Genomic DNA, 25,038 nt, shown 5'->3' with positions numbered 1-25,038 from the left:
ATTCTCCTCTGACCTCTAGCATCAACAAGGCATTTTCTCCTACAGGACTGCTGCATACTGGATGTTTTTTCCCCTTTTCACACCATTCTTTGTAAACCCCAGAAATGGTTGAGCGTGAAAATCCCAGTAACTGAGCAGATTGTGAAATACTCAGACCAGCCCGTCTGGCAGCAGCAACCATGCCACGCTCAAAATTGCTTAGATCACCTTTCTTCCCCATTCTGACATTCAATTTGGAGTTCAGGAGATTGTCTTGACCAGGACCACACCCCTAAATGCATTGAAGCAACTGCCATGTGATATATATATGAAGAGCTTGGTTCCAAAACGCGACAAACGCCATTCTTGAAAAAAATGAGTTACTGCCAAAATCAGTATCATATCAGGTCAGTGTTTAAAAGTAAATAATTAATTTTGCGCAAAATCCAATATCCGCCGTGTTATTTTGTCATCTTTTCTCCATTTTCCCAAAATGCGATAAACGCCACTCCTCCTTTTTTACAGAACGCAATAAATCCATTCCAAAAATTACAGCCCACCGTTCACGCAATGTAAACAAACAATGGCGGCGCGTTGAGTATACGGAGTCCTAGTTTTCCTCATCTACTTTGTACTTCGTGATCAACAAAAAAAACAAAATAATACTTTAATGGCATTGATAAACCTGTGGTTGTTTTCTGTGATGGGAAAGATTGTCATCAGCATCTAATAATGTACGCGACAGCATCAAGTTTCTCATGCTAACACATTGACCCCAGGGGATCTTATGAAAAACTTTACATTATTTTACTCAAAGTCAACGAAAATCGAGCAGGACCAAAAAATTTTACAGCTGATTGCTGTGAAAAATGCTAAGCAACGACGTCAAGTATAACCTTTTCAATGACAGTGATCTTAATATGACAAAGTAAGTGTTTTGATTAATGCCATTAATATTTATTTTTTTAGTCAGTGTGTACAACTGTTCAACTAAATGAATATAAAATGGTGAAAAAAAGATGAATGCACATTTGTCCATTGAATTAATAGATTTATAGCATTTTGAAACAAAAACTGTCATGGATTTATTGCATTTTGTGGAAAAAATAATTTGTTTTTATAATAAATCTTTAAAAATCAAGTTATGGATTTGAATTTTTTATGTTTTTATAACCTAAAGATGCTATGGGAAAGTTTGTAACAGAAAATAGTGGTTTTCATCTCGTCACTTTCTTGATATAGAAAACATGCTTTTACTATATATATATATATACACGCACACACACACACACACACACACACACATATTAATATATCCTATATATAAATTGTTTAAGCTTATTCACATCCTTCTAGGAACAAAACGACTTTCGAATGCAGTCATACAGTGAGTGCATTGTGCTGACTTGTACCAACTATCCTCCAGCTCCATGTAATTTCCTCATCACAATCCACTTATTCTCCCCAAAACTTGATTATGAGGGTCACCAGGGGCAACACAGCTCTTCAAGGGCTGCTGCGTTTTCACTTACTGGTGTAAAGCATTAGCTAGAACCATTGTATAAGGGAGTATCATCATCAACTGAAGCTATCATAGCTCAATCTGTAGTGAGGGCGTGTGGGTTAAAGGTGATTTAGAGAAAAAAAGACATTTAGAGGCTTACGCAACAAGAGGCTTTCGAGGTTGACAATCAAATTACATATTTGATACAATTCTAAAACTCGCTAATTTTTACAATATAAATCTCATTCACGAACAATAAAATATATTTTTCAAACTAAATCAACTTATAATGATGAAGCACAACTGATGTGAGATCTGATGTGTCTAGAGAACCCCTGACCTCCTATTTTAGTCCTGGCTGGTAACAGATTGCTATTTTTGCGGTCATTGGCTAAATAGGCCACTGAAAGCGAAGAAAAATTGAGCACAAATCTTTTTCATCATTTTTTAAGGTTATACAATGAGTCAAAAATATTTAATAGCAAAAAAATGGTTCAAACAATTAAAAAATGGTACAAAACCATTTTTCTTCACTTTTTATCCATTCAGCAGATTATTTCCTCTAAAGTACATTTAATAAATACAGTATGTTATCAGTACTCATTGCACAATTACTTGCTGTGTTTCGTCAACAAGACTACTGAAAGCTCCAAATTACCAAAATAACCTAAAGTCATCAACAACAGGCAGCCCTGTCCAAATCTGCAGCTAAAGAACATTAAGTGGATAAACTGTCCCTAAGCAGGTGTGAACCGCAAGGGTAAATATACATAAACACTAAAGCCAATAGCCCTGTATTTACTTGGTTTGTTCTGCACTAAATAAATTCAACACGCTGCCAATGACCAGCTGCTATTCAAAGCCCCAGACTTCAATTAGAAAACATTATTGTCTGGCCTTCCGTGAAATGTGGGAGAGATTTTCTTATTTCCCCTGCAAAACTGGTGTGACGAAAATATTGAATTCTCCTGTAATCACTTCAAAAAGACTAGTGGCCTGCAGCTTGCTATTACACAGAGCCAAAGTGGAGCTTAATTATGCCATTAAGAAGCATTTCAGACTGCATCTCTTAGGGGAATGAAAGCTTCATGGACAAAAAACAGAAGACAGAAGGGCAGAGAGTAATTGAGAAGGCAATCGGAACTGAAAGGTTGTACAAATAAATAGTGACACTCTTTCTTGACCTTTCATGGACTTGTTAAGACTTTGCAGGTTAAGGGTAGTACTAACCAAGGCTTGCCTTTAATCCTTGGCTCTGATGCATCTTCCAGTAAATTGAATCTATTCCTTTATCCTCTGAAAGCAATAGCTGGCTATGACGTTTATAGCCTTTCTTTGGACAGTGGGAAAAAATAAGTGGCTTATTTTGACTTATTGTTCCCGTTAAGTGGAGGGCTTCTTGGTAAAATGATAAGAAATTTAAGTCTACTCCAGTAAATGTCAGACAAGTCTTTTTGCTCTCCATTTCTCCATTTCCAGTCATTAACATTCACTCAGCTCAAAGCATGCACTAATATTTACATAAAGACACCTGCTATTCTGATTAATATATAAGAACCAAAGCCAATCTCTAGGAACGAAGAGTTCAAATGAAACAATGGAATAATTACTCATACAACAAAGATAATATTGCAATTAAAGAAAAAAAAGATTTAGCTGGATGCATTACTTTGTTTCTGCTCAGTCTGTCTTCATGACGTTCTGCTGAACTGTCACAGACCTGCTAAAACACATCTCGCACTGAAATTCCCATTTACCTGCTAAAATGTCCGGCTTCTCTGAACTGGACTGAACTTACGTTTAGGGCTCTGCATTGCAGATTGTGCAGAGCTTTCTTAATGAAATCCAAAGTCATTATCAGAATAAAAATGTACATATAGATAAATTACAAGCCTATATCCTTTCTGGTCTCAATTCAGTCTAGCTTTTCCTGGTTGCATGTTATTGTAAAGTATGTGCATGTGCACTTACAGTGAACTTACAGAGTACTTATGCAACAAAATACTGTAAATTGCATGTCCTTCATATGGGTCAGGGTTACGTTCAGGTTTAGAACTGGTATCTGGTAATTACATAGTTACACAAAGTATATAGCATGTACATAAAACAGGACTGTAAAATAAAGTTTTACCGTTATTCTTTACTATAAATCATGTAAGGAGGTGGATGAGGCACTGATCTTAAATTAGTCTAAACAAGTGAGTCACAACATCAACACAAATCATAATGTACAGCTTGGAGTCCATAGCTACCCCACAGCCCCATCTGCTGGATGAACATGGTGATGTTATGATACTAGTATCGCCCTGGACGATCACTCTTGAAAACTGTTTTTGTCATTGACAATAATTTCCTTGTCATGGGGCTAACCAAAGCGCTGACCTGTTTAAATAACAGATGTATAACCGTAAAAGAAAACGGCAGTCTTTACTGGAATGACTTTGTCTGGCACTTGAATCAAATATTATTGGACAAATACGTGAAACAACGCCAGATTTGAAACTGTTTTGAAAAGAGTCTGATTTATGGCTTTTTGTATCTTGACATTTGAAAATAAGCATGTCTGAATAACATAGCAGGGATTAACTATGGCCTGCCAAAACCAAGATATCAATACTAATTTACGTGTGTGCGTGCTTGTGTGCGTGTGTTTAAAAAAATCTTCATCAATCTTATTTAGTTTTAATTCACACTTGATTTCTACCAAACACACAATTCACAAGTAATTCTGGTGGACAAATTGCTAATGGAATATCACTTTATATAAACTTTCCTAAAAAAATAGGAAAATGCCTCAACCGATAACGTGCTATTTAATTTTTTTAGGCCCAATTCTTCAAACTGCAAACAAAGCTTTTAGAAATAAGGATAATCTGATATTTATAACACTGGTTTACCAATAGAAGAGCCGAAACAGTTTGCCCTTTATTATTATTTACTTTGACAATTTTAAAGGGGCCATGGCACAAGACTTTTTTAAGATGTCAAATAAATCTTTGGTGTCCCCAGAGCACATATGTGAAGTTTTACCTCAAAATACCATATAAATAATTTATTATAACATGTTAAAATTGCCACTTTATAGGTGTGAGCAAAAATGTGCCGTTTTACATGTGTCCTTTAAAATGCAAATGAGCTGATGAAATTCAAACACTGATCACAATGATGGTGGTTTGTTGCAATTAAAACTCAAATGTGCTTTTCTCTGCACTAAATGGTAGTGCTGTGGTTAGATTGTGCAGATTTAAGGGGTGGTCTTATTATAAGGAGAGCCAAATTTCAACTACCTATTTTTTCATGTGCTTGTAGAGAATGGTTTACCAAAACTAAGTTACTAGGTTGATCTTTTTCACATTTTCTAGGTTGATAGAAGCACTGGGGACCCAATCACAGCACTTAAACATGGAAAATGTCAGATTTTCATGCCATGGCCCCTTTAACACATTTTGTAACAAGTGTTGCACTATAATTATTTCTTGTACATTTAACAAGCACAGAAACCTTTACCTGCCCTGCTCAGCGAGTACAGTGCCCTCATCCTTTAGTCTCTTGCTCTTAGTGGCACAATCCTCCAGCAGCACCTCTCGCCGTCGCTTGATCGCATGCAGCCAATCAACTCCCTCCTTCTCCGTGTCATCTTCTTCCACCTGCTCTGAGTCCTGTTCAAACTGCTGCACGGTCGCCTTGGAAACTCTTTCCCCCACCTTACGCTTCCAGTTGAAGGAGGCCATCCTGGTAAAACCGAACAAAAAATCAGGCAAAAAGTATTGTCAGGGACATTTGTGAATGTAACAAATTTAACAGAAAAATTTGTAACTATTGAGTAATGTTTACTATGTACATATGGTCCATGTGACACTGTTACAGAGAGTAAGAGCAGCAAAAGTATGCACTGTTTTTTATTACATTTAAATGTATCTATGAGGACAATAAAAAAAGGAAATTTGAAATAATACTATATATTGTATTCTATACCAGTGGTCTTCAACATGGTGCCAGTGGGCACCAGGTTGCCAGCACAGAGTCTGCGAGTTGCCCGCCAATGCTCATTCTATTAATAGCCTCAATTTTAATATTTATTTATAAAAAACTTTTGAGTAGACTACATAAAAAAGTTGCCCTACAGATTTTGTTTTATCCATTGTGGTAGCCCTTGCTTCCAAAAGGTTGGAGACTCCTGCTATATACTATACATTTAATAATTTTCCTGATCTCTGTGGATTCGTTCCTTCCTCTTTCATGTAAACCTGCTTTGAAACAATGCAACATTGTAAAAAAGTGCATTAATAAATTTGACTTGACTAGTTATTTGCAACCTCCCTCAAAAAAAAAAAAAAAAAAAAACATACTAGAAATATGTAAGCCTTCAGTACGTCTATCATATATAGTAACAGGTTTTTAGTTCAACACAATCCGCACATTGTTATTCTGAAGTCATAAAAAAATACTGAACATTGTAAAAACCAGTAACATTGGTTCAAGCCATGTGGTAATCACACTGCTTCGTCAGTGCAAAATTATTTGACCACTGGTCAAAATAAGATTTTCTCTACGCAACCACTTCGATCGCTGCATTAAAACAAACGAACGTGTTGTGTCCTTGCATTTGTTTTGGCTCAGTACAGTTGTGCAGGGTACATTTCTAAGTTCAATGTTTTCTGTAATGATTCACAATATAACTAACAGAAAGAACATTATGTTTAAAACATGCACATGTTAAATATTGATATTATCAGTGTTTAAATATTGTGAATTGGCATTAGGTCTGGTCTGGATTTGGTTAGCTACTGCTTAAAATGACATGAGGCAGTTTTGAGCATGGTTTTTGACTGTCTCGGTTTTGACTGGCTTTACTCTAACGTTACTGTTTGTAAATTACATCACAGTTTTGCGTGAAACTGGAAACACGAGTTTAACATATTAAACTGATAAAGCCAAGCCTAATTTGAAAATATTAAACATTTCCCCTCTTCATTACTGACAGATGTTTTGACAGATCAACCCTAGGCGATACTCACAAATGTTTTGGTTGTATCGTGATTCCGCTGCGCTCTCTAACCCGGAAGTAACTATCTTAAAGGTACAGGACCAATCCACCGTCTGAAATCTTTCGCGCTATTATGTATTTTTTTATTTATTTATTGTCTAAATAGCATTTTTATACAAAAAAGCGTGTACACCCAATAATAAAAAAACAATACTTTATTTATGTTATTCGTTTATTAATTTATTTACAATGTGGTAGAAATAAAATATGCATTATTTTTTTAACAAATGATGTCGCAATATATTGTTTATTATTATTTACATTATTGTTATTATTATTATCATTGCTGTTTTTTGTATTAAAATTTAACTTACATTTATACATGTATATGCTTTTATCAGACTTACACTGTATTATTATTATTAATATTATTATTGCTATTATTACAGCTATTGCTGTTGTTGTTGTTGTTGATGTTGTTGTTGTTGTTGTTGTTGTTGTGGTACAGTATAACTAAAAGTTACAGTTACAATTTCAGATTTTTATTTTCATTTTAGAAGTGTACGTTAATTATGTAAATCAGTTGTTTTCTTTTTTTTAAAGAAAAAACTTTATACTGTGTTGTTTGTTTTAAGTTTGTGTAAGAGCTCTTCTGACCCACTCAATTTACCTGAGCAAAATCAAGCACGTCATACACGTTTGATTTTGCGTGAAGGGACTTTAACCTTTGGATTGCACGTTGATCACGGTACACATGAAGAATTTCTGCTGACTGTTATGCACTGCTTTTAAGCAATCATTAGTCAAAAATAATGTTGATAGATTGGTTTATATACAATGGACATTGAAAATATTGTAGAATATTTTGTTATATTATTACTTTTAAAAGTGATCGTATTTGTTGCAGGCTGATTAGAAATGGTTTGTTTTGTTAAATTAGACATTTACAGCCTTGGGCTTAAGATTAAAATGTAAATACAACTATATGTTAAACAATCAATCACAAATGACACAATCAGCTCTATTGTTACTCACTATATTGTATATTCTTCAACACTTAGGGTCAAATCTCTGATAAACTCTATGGACTTCGGCCAGCCTCTCATCTCAATTCACCAGATGTATAAAAACCCCTCCTCCCTTCTAACCCTCTCTGCAATTGGCCAAACTGACCTCCCACCCCCTTTAAAGACAAAGTCAATTATCTATAAATTCTAACATATTTTCTCTGACACACGTCTGCAGGAACTCAAAGGCCGCAAACTCAGATAGTCAATCATCATGTCAGACAGAGGTGCATTTGATACCAATGTGGTGACCCTCACCAGGTTTGTTTTGGAAGAGGGCAGAAAAGCCAAAGGGACAGGAGAACTTACAACCCTTCTGAACTCCATGTGCACAGCCATCAAAGCAATTTCTACTGCTGTCAGAAAAGCTGGTATTGCCCATTTGTAAGTATCTAGAAATGTATGCATATCTTTACATTTATGCATTTGCACTTTTATTCAAAGCAACTTATAGTGCATTTAATGTATACATTTGATCAGTATGTGTGTACTGTAGAAATCGAACCCACAACCTTTGCACTGCCGATGCAATGCTCTACAAGCTGAGCTGCAGATACATACTGCATTTTTTTGGTTCATGCTTACTGAATTTGAAAGAAAGTGTAACAGCTAAAGGTTATGGAGAATATGTCTGCAGTAACTGAGATGTTATAGACTATATCTGAAGACTCCATAAATTGCATAAACTGAATACTTTTTTATTTGAAAATGCAATTAAAAAATAAAATGTGCATCTACCAAAGTTTGAACTTTGTTATACGTTTGTTCAAAATGCTTTTCCTGATTTAATGATTGGTTGGTCAGTGCAACTACTATGCAAACAGCAGGCTGTTGCAATGATAAGACCCTGATGTTGAAAAAGGGGGCAAAGTTTTCTCTCAATCAGAGAAGCCTGCAATATCTAAGCTAGCTCTTAACTAAGAGGAAAAGTTATAAAAGTTAACTTTCCTGTGATAGCCTCTATCATTGTTAAAAATCTCTCTCTATTTATCTCAGATATGGAATTGCCGGGAGCACAAATGTAACAGGAGACCAGGTTAAAAAGTTGGATATTCTGTCCAATGATCTGGTTGTTAACATGATCAAGTCCTCTTTCACATCATGTGTTTTGGTGTCTGAGGAAGATGAAAAAGCCATTATTATAGAATCAGAAAGAAGGGTAAGTGTATATGTTCACTTCCATTTTATTACCCTATGGCATCTTTTATTCTTACAATTTTTAGTTTACATTAACACCATTAATCTGTGTATTAAAGTAATAACTGTGTATGCCAATTAGTGAACATGCTCTTCACAGTATCATGCAATAACTTTATTTATTTTGCTCTTCACCCAGGGCAAATACGTGGTATGCTTTGACCCTCTGGATGGTTCCTCAAACATTGATTGCTTAGCTTCTATTGGGACAATTTTTGCAATCTACAAGAAGGACAATCTTTAGTACCCAGTACAGTCAATGAAGATCTCATCTTTTTGCAGTCATCAGAAGATTAATAGGAATAATTTATAATAATTTACTCTTATATGCACACATGAAATGTAGGACACTGATGATGAGCCCTCAGAGAAAGACGCCCTACGGAGTGGAAGAAACCTTGTGGCCGCTGGTTATGCCCTCTATGGCAGTGCCACTATGCTCGTTCTTTCCACAGGTCAAGGAGTCAACTGCTTTATGCTTGATCCTGTAAGTCATACATAACCTATATAACTTTACAAATTCTCTGAAAATAAGAAAGATAATGCTTTTCTCTTCATCCGTCATTAGGCTATCGGTGAATTCATACTTGTTGACCGGGATGTGAAGATTAAGAAGAAGGGAAAGATCTACAGTCTCAATGAAGGCTACGCACAGTATTTTTATCCTGATGTCACAGAATATATCCAAAAGAAGAAATTCCCAGAGGTAAGAAACAGTCAGAAACCAGGTGTCTGCTAAAGCCAAGCTGAACATACTGTATCCCAATGAAGCGCAGACCTCCTGTACATAGTTTACTGTATGCTTTGGACTTTAAAGGCTTGAAGGCTTGTGGAAATTAAAGATTCAATATGTTTTAATTTTATTGTATTTTTCTTTCCTACTATGGAAATCAATGAGGCTCATGATCGGTTTAATTACAAAAAGTCCTCAAAATATCTTCCTTTGTGTCCATCAGAACAAAGAAATGTATACATTTTTGTAACAACATGAGAGTAATGATGACAGAATTTTCATTTTTGGAACAATTATCCCTTTAACTCGACTTTATGTTTTCTCTCTGACCCGCAGGATGGCAGTTCACCCTATGGAGCGCGCTATGTAGGTTCCATGGTTGCTGATGTGCACAGGACACTTGTTTATGGTGGAATTTTCCTGTACCCTGCTAATGTCAAGAGCCCCAAGGGCAAGGTGAGAACATTTAGGAAAAATACACCCTCAAATAGTTAAGAAAAAAAATCTATACCAAGCGGCATTTACAGTTTATTTTAAGGCAGGCATCTCATTGGTTTAATCGTTTTTTCTTGTATTGGTTGGGATTTAGCTACGGCTGTTGTATGAGTGCAACCCAATGGCCTTCATCATGGAGCAGGCTGGAGGTATGGCAACAACGGGAGCCATGAATGTTCTGGACATCAAACCTGACACAATTCACCAGAGGGCTCCCGTGGTGATGGGCTCTCCTGATGATGTGCAGGAATATATCTCCATCTTTAAGAAACATGCCAAATAAGATGCAACAAGATGACCATCTTTTGCCGTCTTCTACAGCTATTATCACCTCACCATGTAAAACTAATGACAAGACATTGGTTACAAGTTTATCGTTTCATTTTCATGAATGTTTGTGCTGGGTTTATTTTGTACGTTTATATCCCCAGTTATGTGATTTGTAATGTTATGATAAGTAAATATTTCAATGTTATATATTTTACAGTGACTAATATTTTCAGTTTGCTTTAAAAATAAAGTTGCATTGTTTCATTATGCCTTATTTTCAGATGAATTATTTCAGCTCATTTGCATTTGCATTTAAAACGACACACCCAAAAATGGGTGTGTCGCACATTTTTGCTCACACCAACAAAGTGGCAATTTTAACATGCTATAAAAAATTATCTATATGGTGTTTTGCGCTAAAACTTCACATACGCACTCTTGGGACACCACACTCTAAAAATGGCTGGGTTATTTTTAACCCATAATGGGTAAATATTGGACAGAACACGTGCTGGGTTAAAAATTGACCCAATGCTGGGTTATTTTAACCCAACTGCTGGGTTATTATTCCCCATGGTTGCATAACAACAACCAAACATTGGGTAATTTTTGACCCAGCATGGTGTAATTTTTAACCCAGCATGTGTTCTGTCCAGTATTTACCCATTATAGGTCAAAAATAACCCAGCCATTTTTAGAGTGCAGAGACTTATTTGGCATCTTAAAAAAAGTCTTGGGAAATGTCCCCTTTATAACAAACTAACATGAACAATTGTACTGCCATTAAAGATTAATAAAGGCCGAAAAATTATGATGTTCATTAGTTCATGATAGCTAATCCATTTCCTAATGTTAACAAATATAATGTTGGTGTAAAGTGTTACCAATATTCCTACACTCTTAAAAAAAAAATACTGGGTTGTTTTAACTTATGGTTTGATCAAATATGGACAAACCCAACTGTAAAGTTATAAATAACCCTACAATGGGTTGTTGTTACACAACCATGGGTATGAAAAACAGCTTTTTTTTCCGAAATATGTATAACCCCAGCTGCTGGGTTTGTACGTATTTGACCCAACCATACATGTAGGGTTGAAATAACCAGAAGGATGAATGAATTTATGTGGAAAACAATAAAGTGGCTTTAGATTGGTTTACACAGAATTGTCACATATCGTAAAAAAAATGCATTTACTGACTACTAACTATTTTAATGTATTTAAATTGCCCACCAAGAACTTTTGGAACTGAAGGATCTGAAGTCTACTGTATCTATTTATGTGATGCATTCTAAACTTGTGGAATAAACTATATATTTTACATATTAATTAAATTTTTAATATAATCAACAAGATCATGATACTTTATATTATAAAACATGTCATTTATTAATGACATTTAAATTGATGTAGGCCTTAAATGCATCACTTTAGTGAATCACATTTATTTCCATAAAGTCAGCTAACAAATTTCTTAAGGGGGATAATAACAAATAGACAAGACATTGACAACAAGATCTCCTGAGGTTGACAACTGTTTCTGGAGGTTAAGCTTTTTCACTGACAGATTGTCAATTTTTTTACTATTTTTTACAATTTAAACACATTTTGCAAGATTTTTTTTCTTTATATTTGCCTTAAAATATTGAAGATATATTGTTTTATGTGGATGTAATAAGTCTAACTGTCAATAAACATGTACATATATTATTAGGATGCTATATAAGCCTTAAAGTCAACAGTTTTATGCAATGTGTAGCCTAATATAGGGCCGGAAGAGACCCTAGCCCCAAATATACTCTTGTAGGTCTCAAAATACCAATTTGTTTCTAAATCAATTGCTGTAGGATATTTTTTATCTAGTCTTTTGTGATTTTGACCATATTAAGAGAAATTCATTTAGTTGAATGAGTAGTTTATTCTACAAAAAAGGCTGTTTAATGGTTTTGAGGACTACATATAACAGTTACAGGACAAAATTTAACTCCATACTGCCTAATTGTGCTAACATTAAAATTGTCTAAGTTCTCTTATACAATAATTATGTCCATCAAATTAGATTTTTAAATTTATTAAAACCAGCCATAATTTCTCGAGTCGTTTGATTACAAAACATTTGTCGCCATCTTGTGGTGCAACGAGCCAAAATGAAAAGCGGGTTGATGTGAAAAGGTGACGATGACGTCAGACGCAAAGAAGCGTCGCTGTGTTTTCGGTTGCAGGTGTCTCCAGCTATCAGGAAGCAGTTGACATACGTAGTGTACTAAGGTAACGTCTCATTTAGTTAATAACTTCATACTCAAAGTAATTGTTCCGTGATGCAATCTAGTGTTTACATGGTATTATATTATTTTGTTATGTACAGCTAGCTAGCTAGCCAGATGTTCTTCTGGTTAGAGTTTAGGTCGTCGTGCATATATCAAGAAATTGTACTGTAGTAAGTGGTTACGCAAGTTGTTGACATTTCAATATGAGAACTGTAAAAATGTCACTGTGGCTTTGTATTACAAAAGGAAACCCCACAAGAAGTCGCACACTGCGTTCAGGTCAGCATCCACTTTGAAAAAGCACAGTCAAGCTAGCTCTGAGCCCTCGCGGTCTTTTCAGCGCGCACATATACCAGAGATCACGGTAAAGTGGTGATTTCAAAATTAAAGTCATATAACGACAGTTTCCAACTCAAATATTTGATAGTGTATTTTAGGTGGCTGCTATTGTTGCTACCCAGTTGTTAGGGCCATGAGGGTGGTTGTTAAAGTGTTACTATGCAGTTGTTAAGGTAAATGCTTTCTTCAGAGTTGCCATTAGGTAATCTGGATGATTGCTATCCTAACGTTACCCCAAAGCCTAACCCTAAACCCAACATCTTGCGAGATTTGCCCGTCGCTGTATCCCGTTGCTGTAGTGATCTGGGAGATTGCAAGGCCGTTGCTAGGGTGTTGTAGGTGGTTGCTATGATGTTCTGTGTGATACCATAGCAACAGCTGATTGCTAAGTTATTATGGGTGGTTGCTAGGTTGTTGCTATGGTGATTGGCCGTTGCTATGGTATTAGGTGGTTGCTTGGTCGTTGTTTTGATGTTCTGTGTGATTGCTAGGCTGTTGCTATCATAGATATGTATAAAGGCTAGATGTCTTACAGCGGAGTCTCTAACATCATCACCTGGCGGCCATCTTATCACAGGCAGTTCGCTCACTCAAATAGCATTGAGTTTTATGGTGCGGGTGCTTTTAAATGACCATAACTTGCTCAATTTTCTACCAATTTTCAAACGGTTTGGTTTCTTACAAACTTTATTAACGTGGCTATAATATTAATGGATGCTTTAACATTTTTCACGATTTTTTTTTAGTATAAGTGTGCAGTGTCATAGGTACATCTTTGACATTTATAACAAACCAAACCGTTTGAAAATCTGTAGAAAAGTAAGCAAGTTATGGTCATTTAAAAGTACCAACACCATTAAAACTAAATGCTACGAGTGAGCGAGCTGCCTGTGGGAAAGATGGTCGCCAAATGTGGACTTTCCACCCAATTGGCCAGCAGTGCGGGCGACACATCTAGCCTTTAATGTATATCTATGGTTGCTATAGTGTTCTCTTTGTGATTGCTAGGCAGTTGCTATGGGGCTCTGGGTAATTGCTATGCAGTTGCTATGACAGGGCTCGAAATTAACGCTGGTCCTGGTCAAGTGAATGTTTTGGATGGGCAAGTGAGACAAGTAACTTGAAAATGCCCACCACTAGGGCTATCGCAATGATTAAACGATCGTCTCATCGCAATTGTTTGAACTCGTTGCGATGATTTCAGATCACCACAATGATTGCACATGTCTCTAAAAAACACAAGGGGGAGCTGCAGTGCCTGTATAAATGAGAAATTATCAGATTACTTTTAAACATGTGTTATGTGTATTCATTGAAAATTATTTCATGAACAAACAAAAAAAATGTATGAGAATTAAATGTCAAAGCAATAAAACAGGCAATTAATCATCATAATTGTCACAATTTATTAGACAATTAACCGACAGCCAAATTTCATAATTGTGACAGCCCTACCCGCCACAAAATCTAAACTGAAGGCCACAAATAGATTATTGCACATAGCATTTTTTTTACTACCTGTCTCTCACATGACTGGTTCTGCACACACACCCATGGCATCAGTCCTTCCACTGCGACTTTGAACCCTCAGTTAAGCATGATTATACTTGACAAACTTTTGGTCATTTTTGGATACGGAGCCATGCACAAAGTTACAAAAATTTCATGCACACCACCACACACACTAAGCATGCACATCTGCCCACTCACACGCATACAAACAGCGTGCACAGCATTTTTATAACTTGCGCGTGGCTGATAGTGAGTCTTGGGTGAATGCTAGGCAATTCCTAGGGTACTAAAGGTGGTTGTATAGGCTGTCTCTCAATCCGCTCCCTAGCTTCCGAGGATGTGAATCAATATAGAGGGTACGCACTTAACGCCACCTACGGCGAAAGTGACTGCGGTTATGACCACTGAGTGGCAAAAGACAGACTATGGGCGCAGTCACACCAAAAGCGCTTTAAACGCTTGCAAACGCAAGGCGCGACGCACTGCCTTTTTTAAAAAAGAGCAGTGCGGCGCGGCTTTTCATATTGCTAAGCAACCACCGAGTCAGCTGTCTTGTCAATCAAATATTGAAGCGTGAGCGCTCTTTTGCTGTTAACTGTCATATTAGCAGAAACTTTAAAAAGAGGACGCTTGCTCTGACCTTGTTTGAGGGTGAAAGGTGCACAAACACGCAGGAGAGAGTGAGCGATTGGAGTCCGGTTCTTCAAAGCAACTGTAAACTTCCCTCACCACAACGTAAGGCTTGCCTCTCCCCTCATTCGATTGGACAATGGAAGACGCGAATGACGTCAGGCGCTTCTCCGCTCTCAGCGCTCCTTCAAAAACGCGTGCGCGGCAGGCGGCAGAAAACCGCAAGGCGCTCGGCGCGCATAAACAGCGCGCAAACGCGCCCTGCCCATAGAATATCATTCAAAAAAGGCGCCTGCAACTGCCATAAATGCTTTTGGTGTGACTGGCCCCTAAGAGTGGCAGCATTTGAGTACAGTGTGAAATCAGGGAAACACAGGGAAAACGTGTCTAAATGGGAAAAGCTGATGTGCGATAGACTGTACTAACAGATTAACAAAAATTTGTTGCTATTGTTTTACAGACTGCCAAAAAACACAGAAAGAAAAAGAAAATAGATTCATGCCAACGTCCACAGACCACAGGTGGGTTGACAAGTTACTAGGGTCACTATCATGCAGAGGTTTTACTTTCTACTTAAAATTATTTTTTCAAGTATTTGTATTTTATTCATGTTTTTCTTTGGAAAGCATACATTCCAAAGCATATTATCACAATTTTTACTCTATTATATTTCATAAATACAAGTTTCTGTTTTACATTTAATATTTAAGTACATTAACATTTTACACAATTTAAATGTAATTAGGTATTAAATAAATTTTAATATGCAATATAAAAGAATACACAGTATAATTAAATGCTTTAGAATGTAGTGAAGTAAAATTTTTCCAAAGACAAACACTCTAATAAAGCACAGATGCTTGGAAAATGTATTGTCCACCTCTGCTATCAAGCGGGGCTGGACTGGGAAAAAAATTCGGCCCTGGCATTTTGGCCAAAACCGGCCCACAAAACATACACTGCAAAAAAATTATTTTCAAGAAAAAATGTTCTTAGTATTTTTGTTTTGTTTTCAGTAAAAATATCTAAAAATTCTTAAATTAAGATGCTTTTTCTTGATGAACATAATGACTCAAGAAAAAAAGTTTAGTTTTTAGACCAAAAATATTAAGTTATTTTGTGCATAAAACATCTGCCAATGGGGTAAGCAATAAATCTTGAACATTTTTCTTAAACACTAAATGCAAGAAAAATTTGCTTACCCCATTGGCATTAGCTTGTTTTATGCACAAATCACTTAAATTTAAAATGTTTGGTCTAAAAACTAGACTTATTTTCTTGTGTCATTTTGCTCATAAAGAAAAAGCATCTTATTTTAATTTTTTTTATATATTTTTACTGAAAACAAGACAAAAATACTAAGATTTTTTTTTCTTGAAAATAACTTTTTTTTGCAGTGTATAATTACAAATACCACCCATCTTTGCACGCCTTTAAATATGTATAGCAATAGCAACTCCAATTCCATAAAAGCACTAAACCCAATTAATAGCAGGTAGAAAAGAGTGAGTGTTGACACAACAAACACTTCTAGAAAGTTTTATTTATTAATGCAATAAAACTGTTTAATCCACACTTATGAATCCTAAAACAAGCTTCATGCAATTGGCAAAATTTGCCATTGAATTGCTGACTTTTTACAAAATACAAGTGCTGCTTACAGTAATATTGAAAACTGATTATTACTTGCAGTACTTACAGGAAAGTATGCACTACATTCACTGAGCTAAACTTGTGTGATTACAGTAATAGAGATTTTTAACATTATCTGTCAAGTGTGTTGTTATATACAATAAACACATCTTTTTCTGTAAGCAGATCTCCTGGATTGTTTGATTTTGCTTGAAGAGAAATGATACGTTTTGAAACAGACAATCAACGAAAAATCTATGAATCAGATACACTCTCGTAGTCACAGAGCAAAGAGTGCAATTATTTTATTGCAGCTTTATCACCATAATTTTGCGTTTTTGACTCAGTTGTATCAAAGGGTATCTATCTAAACTTGTGTTTTGAAAGCAGTTCTGCTTACCGCAGGCACTAAACTCATTTCTCCCTGATCTCTCTCCCTTTCCTCACTGACACTTTGCGTGCTGGTGCTGCCAGACAGTGCCGCCACCATCATCATCACCAGCGACGCGAGTTGAAAACATTTGTGTTTTTTTAACACATTTTGCAGCGCCTGCCTGAAGAGCCTGCTTTTTTGTTGCGCGTTTTTTCTCCATCTCTCTCTCTCTCTCTATTTTGACATGTGAACTGACCGACGATGCATGCTCGCTTGCACAGAGACCAAAGCAGTGATTGGGCCAGCTTAATGTCATTCAAAAAAAAAAAATAACCAATGGGCTGCTGCTTAAATGTGAGAGGGCCGGTCTATCTAGGAAAAGAAAAGATGATGACTGGGATGGTCAGTCATTGGGCCAGCTTAATGTCGTTTAAAAAAAATAACCAATGGGCTGCTGCTTAAATGTAAGTGGGCCGGTCTATCTAGGAAAAAAAAGGATGATGACTGGGATGGTCAGTCATTGGGCCAGCTTAATGTCGTTAAAAAAAAAAAAACAATGGGCTGCTGCTTAAATGTCAGTGGGCCGGTCTGTCTAGAAAAAAAGACGCTAACTGGGCTGCTCAGACAAAGATAGTATGAGATGTGTCGGCCCAAAAAGTACGTCGGCCCACCGGGAAACTGCCCGGTGTGCCAGATGGCCAGTCCGCCCCTGCAATCAAGTCCAACTAAATTCAATTTAAGCTGATGATAGTTAGTTTTACGGACATTTTAAGAGCAGCCGCTATGAAAACCAGCCATTTTGTTGAACATTTGCCACTCAACAGGGCGTGCTTCGGCATGGTCACATAGAAGAAGTGACTTCAATGCATATCCTCTATATCGTATATGCAGGTTTAATTTTAAAACACTTGTTAAAGTATATTTTAGGAAAACACATATTTGTGGATAAATTTGAAGGAATATTACATTTAAATATGAAGTAGTTTTTTCCTGTCTAGCAACATGTGTTTATACTGTATTACAACTAAACTTTGTTTTCATAAAAGTTCTGGTGCATTTCGTGAAGTTTATTGAGTTGGCCCGCATTTATCGAGTTGGCCCGAGAGAAACAGAGACAAACAAAATGAGAGAAAATTGAAAATAAACATTTGTTATGCATAATATTTATAAACATACCCTTTTAAACTACTTGCAAAATCATCATTGGCGGTCGCGCGAAGCGAGTATGACTGTCCGCTCTTTTGGGACTACTGTATTTATGGTTCTTCAGATGGCTGTAGAGGCCAATCTGCGATCCGCATACTTTGGTGCATGGGTAGGTGGGGATTTTTTTATGGTGGTCAAGCCTTTCATCTTTCTTCTTACGAAGCTATCGCTTTGTCTCTGCGGCACGACGGAGTTCTGTTACATGATTTGCTGCACTATCCTGCAAAGAAAGTCTTCCAGGAGCTTCTGTTTAGTGCAATGTGTTTCCAGTTGCTCGATGTAATATTGAATTTCTTCAAAATGGCCTTGGTGTTGTCCTTAAAACGTTTATTTTGCCCCCCAGTTGCTCGACTACCTTCCTTTACCTGGGAGTACAATATTTGTTTAGGGAGACTGTCCATCGTAATTGGTACTGCATTATTGTAGTGGTGATGCTGGTCATGTTGGCTTCCTCCAGGACACTGATGTTGGTGCATCTGTCCTCCCAGCTGATCCTTAGAATCTTTCACCATGATCTTTGATTTAGCTGGAAACCAGCTGGACTGTTGTTGTGTGTAATATAAAACATTTAGAAGAGGTGAATAATGACTGGCAGGAAATTTGACTCCTCTTGTGATGCCATGTCACCACCCTTTAATCAGCACCATCCAACCACAATACTGCTATTTAGTGCAGGGATCAGCTCATTTGCATTTAAAAGGACACACCGAAAAACTGCACATTTTTGCTCACTCCTAAAAAGTGGCAATTTTAACATGCTATAATAAATTATCTATATGGTATTTTGAGTTATTACATTTTGAAACTTCACATACATACTCTGGGGACACCAAAGATTTTGGCTGTTCTTAAAAAAGTCTTGTGAAATGTCCCATTTAAAAGGAAACTACCTGTTTCCATAGAATAATCCCACATCAGAATGACAGTTCTCATATATTTGTCACAAATTGTCACTTATACAATATCAGTGCAATCTGATGTGGTGTTTTCAAACTAAAAGTCTATAAAATGTCCTATATGTGTCCTCTGATGGACAATAGGTAATAAAAGAGTGTTCTTTGTTAATATATGAAGACCTTGGATGCAAAAGCCGCTAAGTGCTATCTCAAAAATAAAATATTAAAGGGGACAGAGAATGAAAAACCGTTTTTACCTTGTCTTTGTTGAATAATGGTAGTCTACCCACATTCACAAACATACAAAAAGTGTTAGAGATGCTAAACCTCTCAGTCTCTACACTCTTAAAAAAAATGGTTCTATATCAAACCAGAAATGGTTCTATCACCCGCTTCATATATGGAACCCCCAAATGGTTCAATATAGAACCACTTTACTGGGTTCATTAAAAAGAACCCCAAATGGTTCTTTGAATCAAAGTTAGATGGTTCTATTTAGAACCATTAAAGGTTCTTTATTATTATTATTATGAGTAATTTATTATTGATAAGAAATTATAACCAATCCAGAAAATTATAAAAGTTTATTATTTATTAATTTTATTATACAGAAATATAAATCTATAAAAATTACTTAAAATCACATCTCTTTATTCTGTATTAGACAGCAAAACTTTAGTTTACATTTAAAATGTCTCATTACATTCAACCATTTAGTTATTTAATTATTTCCATTAAGCATTTTCACTTTTTAATAAACATACATACGTTTATACATAAATAAATAAATTGCATCTCTGTATTAAACACTCCAAAAAAACTCTTAATTACACTATACATTAAAAATTTTGTTCAAGTTATTTCCCTTACGCATAGATACTGTACAGTATATGCAGTACTAATTTTTAGTAACTTACATGTGTCTGAAATGATGAAAAGAAATCACGGCAACACTTCACAACAAGGTTCATTAGTCAACACTAGCCAGCTACACTAGTCAACATGAACTAATAATGAACTGCACTTATACAGCCTTTATTAATCTTTGTTAATGTTAATTTCAACAATTACTTATACTTTATTAAAATCTTGTTAACATTAGTTAATGCACTCTGAACTAACATGAACAAGCAATTAAAGCTTAAATTTGAATTAACTAACATTAACAAAGATGAATAAATACTGTAACAAATGTATTGCTCATGGTTTGTTCAAGTTAGTTAATACATTAACTAATGTTAACTAATGAACCTTATTGCAAAGTGTTACCGAAATCACAATGCATTTAAAGACAATTCATGAACAATCTATTAAATAGAATGACAATTTACACAAGTTGATTGTACATTTGTTTTGTACAGGTATTAAAACTTAAGCATATATTTTATAAATTAAAGTCACTGTGTGCTTAATGGCAAAAGGGTATTGAACATTGAGGAGAAAAAAAACGCAAACAGTTGTCACAGAGTGACTATGCGGGGCGGAACCAAAAGGAGAGTGAAGAGGTTCCGCCCGGACCAGTTTGTACAGACACCGGCACTTCCGGGTTCCCCGGGAATCCCCGCACTCGCTGAAACAAGGCACAGCTGTGTGAGTGACGTGGCGAGCGATGGTTGGGGATATAAAGAGAGAAGGTAGAAGTTACTGGAAGTAAACTTCCGCCTTGGGCAGCACAACGAAGACCAGCCTCCGAAGAGTCCGCAGGCTCTGCTGATCCGGCGACCGCTAGGTAGCGGGCGGAAAGAGTGCGGGGCTGGTCCGGGCGAAAGGACGGCGTGGTTGTGTATAGGAAGTTACTTGTCAGAGTGAAGTTTGATGGCGTTGGATATACGCTGCAGATGCCGGCTGGGTTGTTAGTCCTTCGGGTGCTGAAATACGTAGTTCTGCTACGGCTAGGAGCTGTGGAGAGAGAAGAAACACTGTTCAACAGTCAAGTAAGAACCTCTTGAAACGGAAATACACAAAGCTTTCTTGAAGATGTGTGCTGTGTCCTTGTCATCCGTACTCACCTTAGGAGGGTCTTGGACCTTTGTGGATGCCATCAGGGGCCGCCGCGACGGTGTGTGCCCAACCCAGCCAGATACGCTCTGTAGCGGTGTTCGAGGTGGAGTCACGTGGAAATCCCTCCACTGTCCCTGGCCCTGTAATACTCCCCCTGAGGGCGAGAAGCGAGATTTTTAGATTCCCTTTCCCATTCCCCACATTAGTTTTAGATAATTTAAATAAAGTTTCTATTTTTATATTTTACTTATCTCTGGTTTGTCTGGTCATTGGGGTGCTTTGGGACCTCCTCAAGGTGGAACTAGGAGGAGCGTGATCCGCGACAGGGGCGGTCCGCTTCTCCGACCAGTGACACAGTCATTCCACAGCCTGTGATGTCAATGTCTTCCACATATTAAGTTCACATTGTCCATTATACAGTTGATACTTTCAGATTTGAGATGATCAGGAGAGCCGTTGAACACTATGGTTGGTGTGGGACCTTTGGGTTCCTGTAAAACAAACATTTCACCTTTTAAGTGCTTTTTACCAATTAACAGAAGCCATCAAATAGACTTAAAATTATCCCATAATAACACAAATAAAGTATGACAACTAGGCAAGCGACACTCACGAACCAACAAGACTCATAATAATTGATGTGGAGCTGTATGCTATTTAAGGGTAAACAGAGTAATATTTTTATATTTGCATTGAATGCTACTTTAAATAAAGTGCCTCAAATGCTAACTAAATTACAGAAGACTTACACTATTTACACAGTAAAGGAAGCTGGGATTTTCTTGAAATAATGCTTGCAATAACAGAAGTGCAGCATTCCTCACCAGACCTACAAAGATACAAATTATTGTACATTAGGTACAGATATCAATTACAGGGACGTTTTACTCAAAAAAGAAAACTCATTCACTCACTCGTTATTTCAAACGTTCACAGCTTTCTTTCTTCAGCAGAACACTAACACAAAAAAAGATTTTGAAGAATGTCTGTAACCGAACAACTCAATTTAATGGACACAAAACAATGCAGGTCAATGGGCACCATTGTTGTTCGATTACCATACTTTTTCAAAATTTCTTCTGTTGTGTTCTGCTGAAGAAAGTGACGATAATTTTAATTTGTGGGTAAACTTTAACTCTTTCTCAGCCAGCGTCTCTTAATTAACAAGTTTACTCTTCAATGGCAAGGAAAAAGTTTATACTAACATTATTTTCATATTTTCATTTATGCAATTTATAGGTGCTAGAACCTTTACATTGACTATGCAAATAAGGCTACTTTACACTGGACAAAGAACAAGCACCTTCTGTTGTTTCCTCTCCAATTAGATTGGCGTAGAGATGTTTTTTACTTCCTTCTTTTGCACTCCTGATGATGTTTGGCGCCATTTTATTTAGAGATGTTTCCATGTTCTTCACCAAGTCTGTTCCAAACCTCATTGTCATTCCATGCAGCATCTTAAAACACAAAATCTTTATATATCCACTTTCAGACAAACAAGTTCCTTAAAGTCTACATTAACTTGAGGTTGCAATTGATGTATTTTTCAAAACACAATGTTCAATAAAAAAATTTGTGTGAAATATACAGAATTTAAATTAAGTCCTCAAACACTTTACAGTCTTTAATGCTAAATTCTAAATGAAATACATACAGTAAGAATTATCATTAAAGCTACAAAACACAGATTTCTTTTATTTTGCTCTTTGATGAACATTAGTGACAGTCAGGTTTACGAGGTCTTTTAAGCACCTTGGCCCAGTTGCATAAAGCACCTTAAGTGTAATTTTCCCTTAAGTTGTTTCCTTTAAACTTAAGGGTGTTGCAGAAAAACCCTTAAGGTTTTCTGTTGCGTCTCCATGGCAACAATAGTATTTTATAACAACAAACCGGGGTTGCTGTCATGAAACACTTAACGATTACCCTTACCTAAGAGAACCGTTTAAGGGATTATATGCAAAACTCTTTAATTATTATCTTACAGTAGTTAAGGGGAATTTACCCCTTAAGTGTCATAGTTAAGGGAAAAACTTAAGGTGCTTTATGCAACCGGGCCCTTACCTTTTTGCATCAATGGGGTTTATATTTAAAAGCCAGTGACGTGTCTGACCATTTATTAACCATGGTTATCTGTGAGGGAGAGGAAAAAGCATATAAATTACACTTCACAAACCAAATACACATAAAAACCTGAACACGTTTGTTTTTTAAAACATTTGAATGTTAAATGTAAGGGTGGGTTGACAGCTACCATCACATTAATTATTTGTGTGCATCACAGAAAACATGCCATCTAGACGTGTTGCGGATACGAACGCTGCACTGCAATCGTGCATTAATACAGACCGGCGGAATGTTCTTAACTGTGGCCAGCAGTTTCCACTTTCCTTCAAGGTTTAGCTCCAACCCTGATAAAACACTCGTGAACAAGCGAAAAATACTCACGGAATATGTGTAAAACTGCGACAAACATTTACATACTGTATAATTTCCCTTCCACCGTCTTTCACCTGGTTCCTTTGACCACGCGCTTCACTGAAATTACTGTCTCGAATTTCGTCTCCTTACAACACAGCTGTCTTATTCTGATTGGCAATTTAATTGAAAATGACAAAGAAATAAAGCAGGACTGTAACGTAATTTATTAAAACCCGGAACAAAATGTATTTAACAGAGCTTTTATAACTGACGGTTGACGAAGCCCGCCAGTGCTTCAACGTTACCAGCAGTATTTTTTAACTGAGGTAAATATTATAAATGTAGCTTCTAGGATCATTATTTAGCACAACGCCTACTCTTACAAAATAAATATTAACTAATTATACTAAATGTTTCAGTAATATTGTTTCAAAAATGTAAAGTTTACTTACCTCATGGACAGGGTACAAACAAGCAGAAATGCCGGTCCGGAGTCCGAACTCCTCACCTCAGTTTGAAAAAAAAAACTGTCACGTCACGAGGCTCATCTTCTGGTGCAACGCAAATATACGCCACCAGAGGGCACTTTTGCGATTATTTGTTTTTAATGCCCCTTCAGGTTAAATTAAACAAACATTGACAATATAGAATGTACAAAATAAAGAAAACACCTGATAATTCACCAGAAACGCAAACTGCACTGTAAGTTTCATGCTAATGTACAAACTTGCATAAAAAAGCTCACAGGAAATAAATCATACACTAAATATTAATAGCCTATTTGTTGACTCTCTCTTTTTTTGACCACAGCCTATTGACACAAAAAGGTTTGTGAATGAGTTGTGTAGGTTTGTAAATGAGTTGTGTAGGTCTGCAATTATTGTGTAATCTTTAGTTTACACTTCAGTCAGAAAACGTGAATTATAGAACCATTTTAATAAAAATGGTTCTTTGCCTTCCAAGGGTTCTATATGGAACCCTTTTTTTGGTAAAAGGTTCTATTGGCCAAGTATAGAACCCAACGGTTCTATATAGAACCTCAAGGAACCTTTTTTTTTAGAGTGTAGAAATTCCTCTTTTAGAAATGTCAGCCAGAAAACAGCCCAATCTGAAAAACTGATGCTTATGACATCACAGGCATCTAACTGCCCTTCCACTTTAAAATAATTGGCTACATTTTTTGAGTGGCAGCAAAGTTAGCCAATCAGTAATGAGATTGCAAGTTAAGCCAGTAGGGGGAGCCAAATAGGTGCAAAACCACTTGTTTAAAATCCCCCACCCTAATAGAGCTATCTGAGAGAGGTTTTTAGGAAGCTTCTAAGGCATTACAGACCCCAAAAAAAATTTGTCTACATGTCACATCACAGAACAAGGATAAATACTCCGTTCAATCATTCTATGTCACCTTTAACCAAATGCTCTTGGCACATAGTATACATTCATCAAATACTTGTGCTTCAAATCCACTTAGGGTGTTTTCACATATAGTTCATTTTAAAAGAACCAAACCCAGTTCACTTAAGTGAACCA

At 36.4% G+C, this 25,038-nt stretch overlaps 3 protein-coding genes and 2 long non-coding RNA genes across 7 annotated transcripts in view; 2 read left to right on the top strand and 3 right to left on the bottom strand.

Moving 5' to 3' along the window:
* The window catches only part of ttc33 (tetratricopeptide repeat domain 33), a 36,438-nt gene extending 29,870 nt beyond the window's left edge, over nucleotides 1-6,568 (bottom strand). Inside the window, exons 1-2 of the mRNA XM_055199657.2 lie at nucleotides 6,502-6,568; nucleotides 4,991-5,215 (exon numbers count right to left, since the gene is read on the bottom strand). Coding sequence (XP_055055632.2) covers nucleotides 4,991-5,214 — 224 coding nt within the window. The 5' untranslated portion in view covers nucleotide 5,215; nucleotides 6,502-6,568. The remainder of the gene's footprint in view (nucleotides 1-4,990; nucleotides 5,216-6,501) is intronic.
* Nucleotides 6,569-7,698: 1,130 nt separating this feature from the next.
* fbp1b (fructose-1,6-bisphosphatase 1b) lies at nucleotides 7,699-10,501 on the top strand. Its single transcript, XM_073860579.1, has 7 exons — nucleotides 7,699-7,921; nucleotides 8,534-8,696; nucleotides 8,874-8,970; nucleotides 9,085-9,221; nucleotides 9,303-9,440; nucleotides 9,804-9,923; nucleotides 10,057-10,501. The coding sequence occupies exons 1-7, from the start codon at nucleotides 7,752-7,754 to the stop codon at nucleotides 10,243-10,245; spliced, it is 1,014 nt and encodes a 337-aa protein (XP_073716680.1). The 5' UTR covers nucleotides 7,699-7,751; the 3' UTR covers nucleotides 10,246-10,501.
* Nucleotides 10,502-12,404: 1,903 nt separating this feature from the next.
* Nucleotides 12,405-25,038, top strand: part of erlin2 (ER lipid raft associated 2) — a 28,203-nt gene continuing 15,569 nt past the window's right edge. The window contains exons 1-2 of one of the 3 annotated variants that reach the window (XM_055199660.2): nucleotides 12,405-12,502; nucleotides 15,443-15,503. In XM_055199660.2, coding sequence (XP_055055635.1) covers nucleotides 15,481-15,503 — 23 coding nt within the window. In that variant the 5' untranslated portion in view covers nucleotides 12,405-12,502; nucleotides 15,443-15,480. Of the gene's footprint in view, nucleotides 12,503-12,704; nucleotides 12,781-15,442; nucleotides 15,504-25,038 lie in introns of those variants that run through there. The other 2 variants (XM_055199659.2, XM_055199663.2) reach the window with 2 other exon arrangements.
* LOC129429914 (uncharacterized) lies at nucleotides 19,659-22,078 on the bottom strand. The gene is made up of 3 exons (XR_012365400.1): nucleotides 21,840-22,078; nucleotides 21,099-21,581; nucleotides 19,659-20,988 (listed from the first exon to the last, which is right to left on the bottom strand). It is a non-coding gene; the product is annotated as an uncharacterized lncRNA (long non-coding RNA).
* On the bottom strand, nucleotides 22,398-24,573 carry LOC141358981 (uncharacterized). Its single transcript, XR_012365576.1, has 3 exons — nucleotides 23,961-24,573; nucleotides 23,152-23,220; nucleotides 22,398-22,547 (listed from the first exon to the last, which is right to left on the bottom strand). It is a non-coding gene; the product is annotated as an uncharacterized lncRNA (long non-coding RNA).

Source organism: Misgurnus anguillicaudatus, chromosome 22 (genome assembly GCF_027580225.2).
Source record: "Misgurnus anguillicaudatus chromosome 22, ASM2758022v2, whole genome shotgun sequence".
Classification (NCBI taxonomy): domain Eukaryota; kingdom Metazoa; phylum Chordata; class Actinopteri; order Cypriniformes; family Cobitidae; genus Misgurnus; species Misgurnus anguillicaudatus.
The sequence above is the reverse complement of the archived record's forward strand: the minus strand, read 5'-3'. Positions and strand labels throughout refer to the sequence as shown.

Coding starts and splice junctions, on each gene's coding strand:
- fbp1b (XM_073860579.1), top strand. CDS start 7,752: ATGTCAGACAGAGGTGCATTTGATACCAATGTGGTGACCCTCACCAGG. Junction 7,922..8,533: donor AAAGCTGGTATTGCCCATTT/GTAAGTATCTAG, acceptor TATTTATCTCAG/ATATGGAATTGCCGGGAGCA. Junction 8,971..9,084: donor TGCAATCTACAAGAAGGACA/ATCTTTAGTACC, acceptor AAATGTAGGACA/CTGATGATGAGCCCTCAGAG.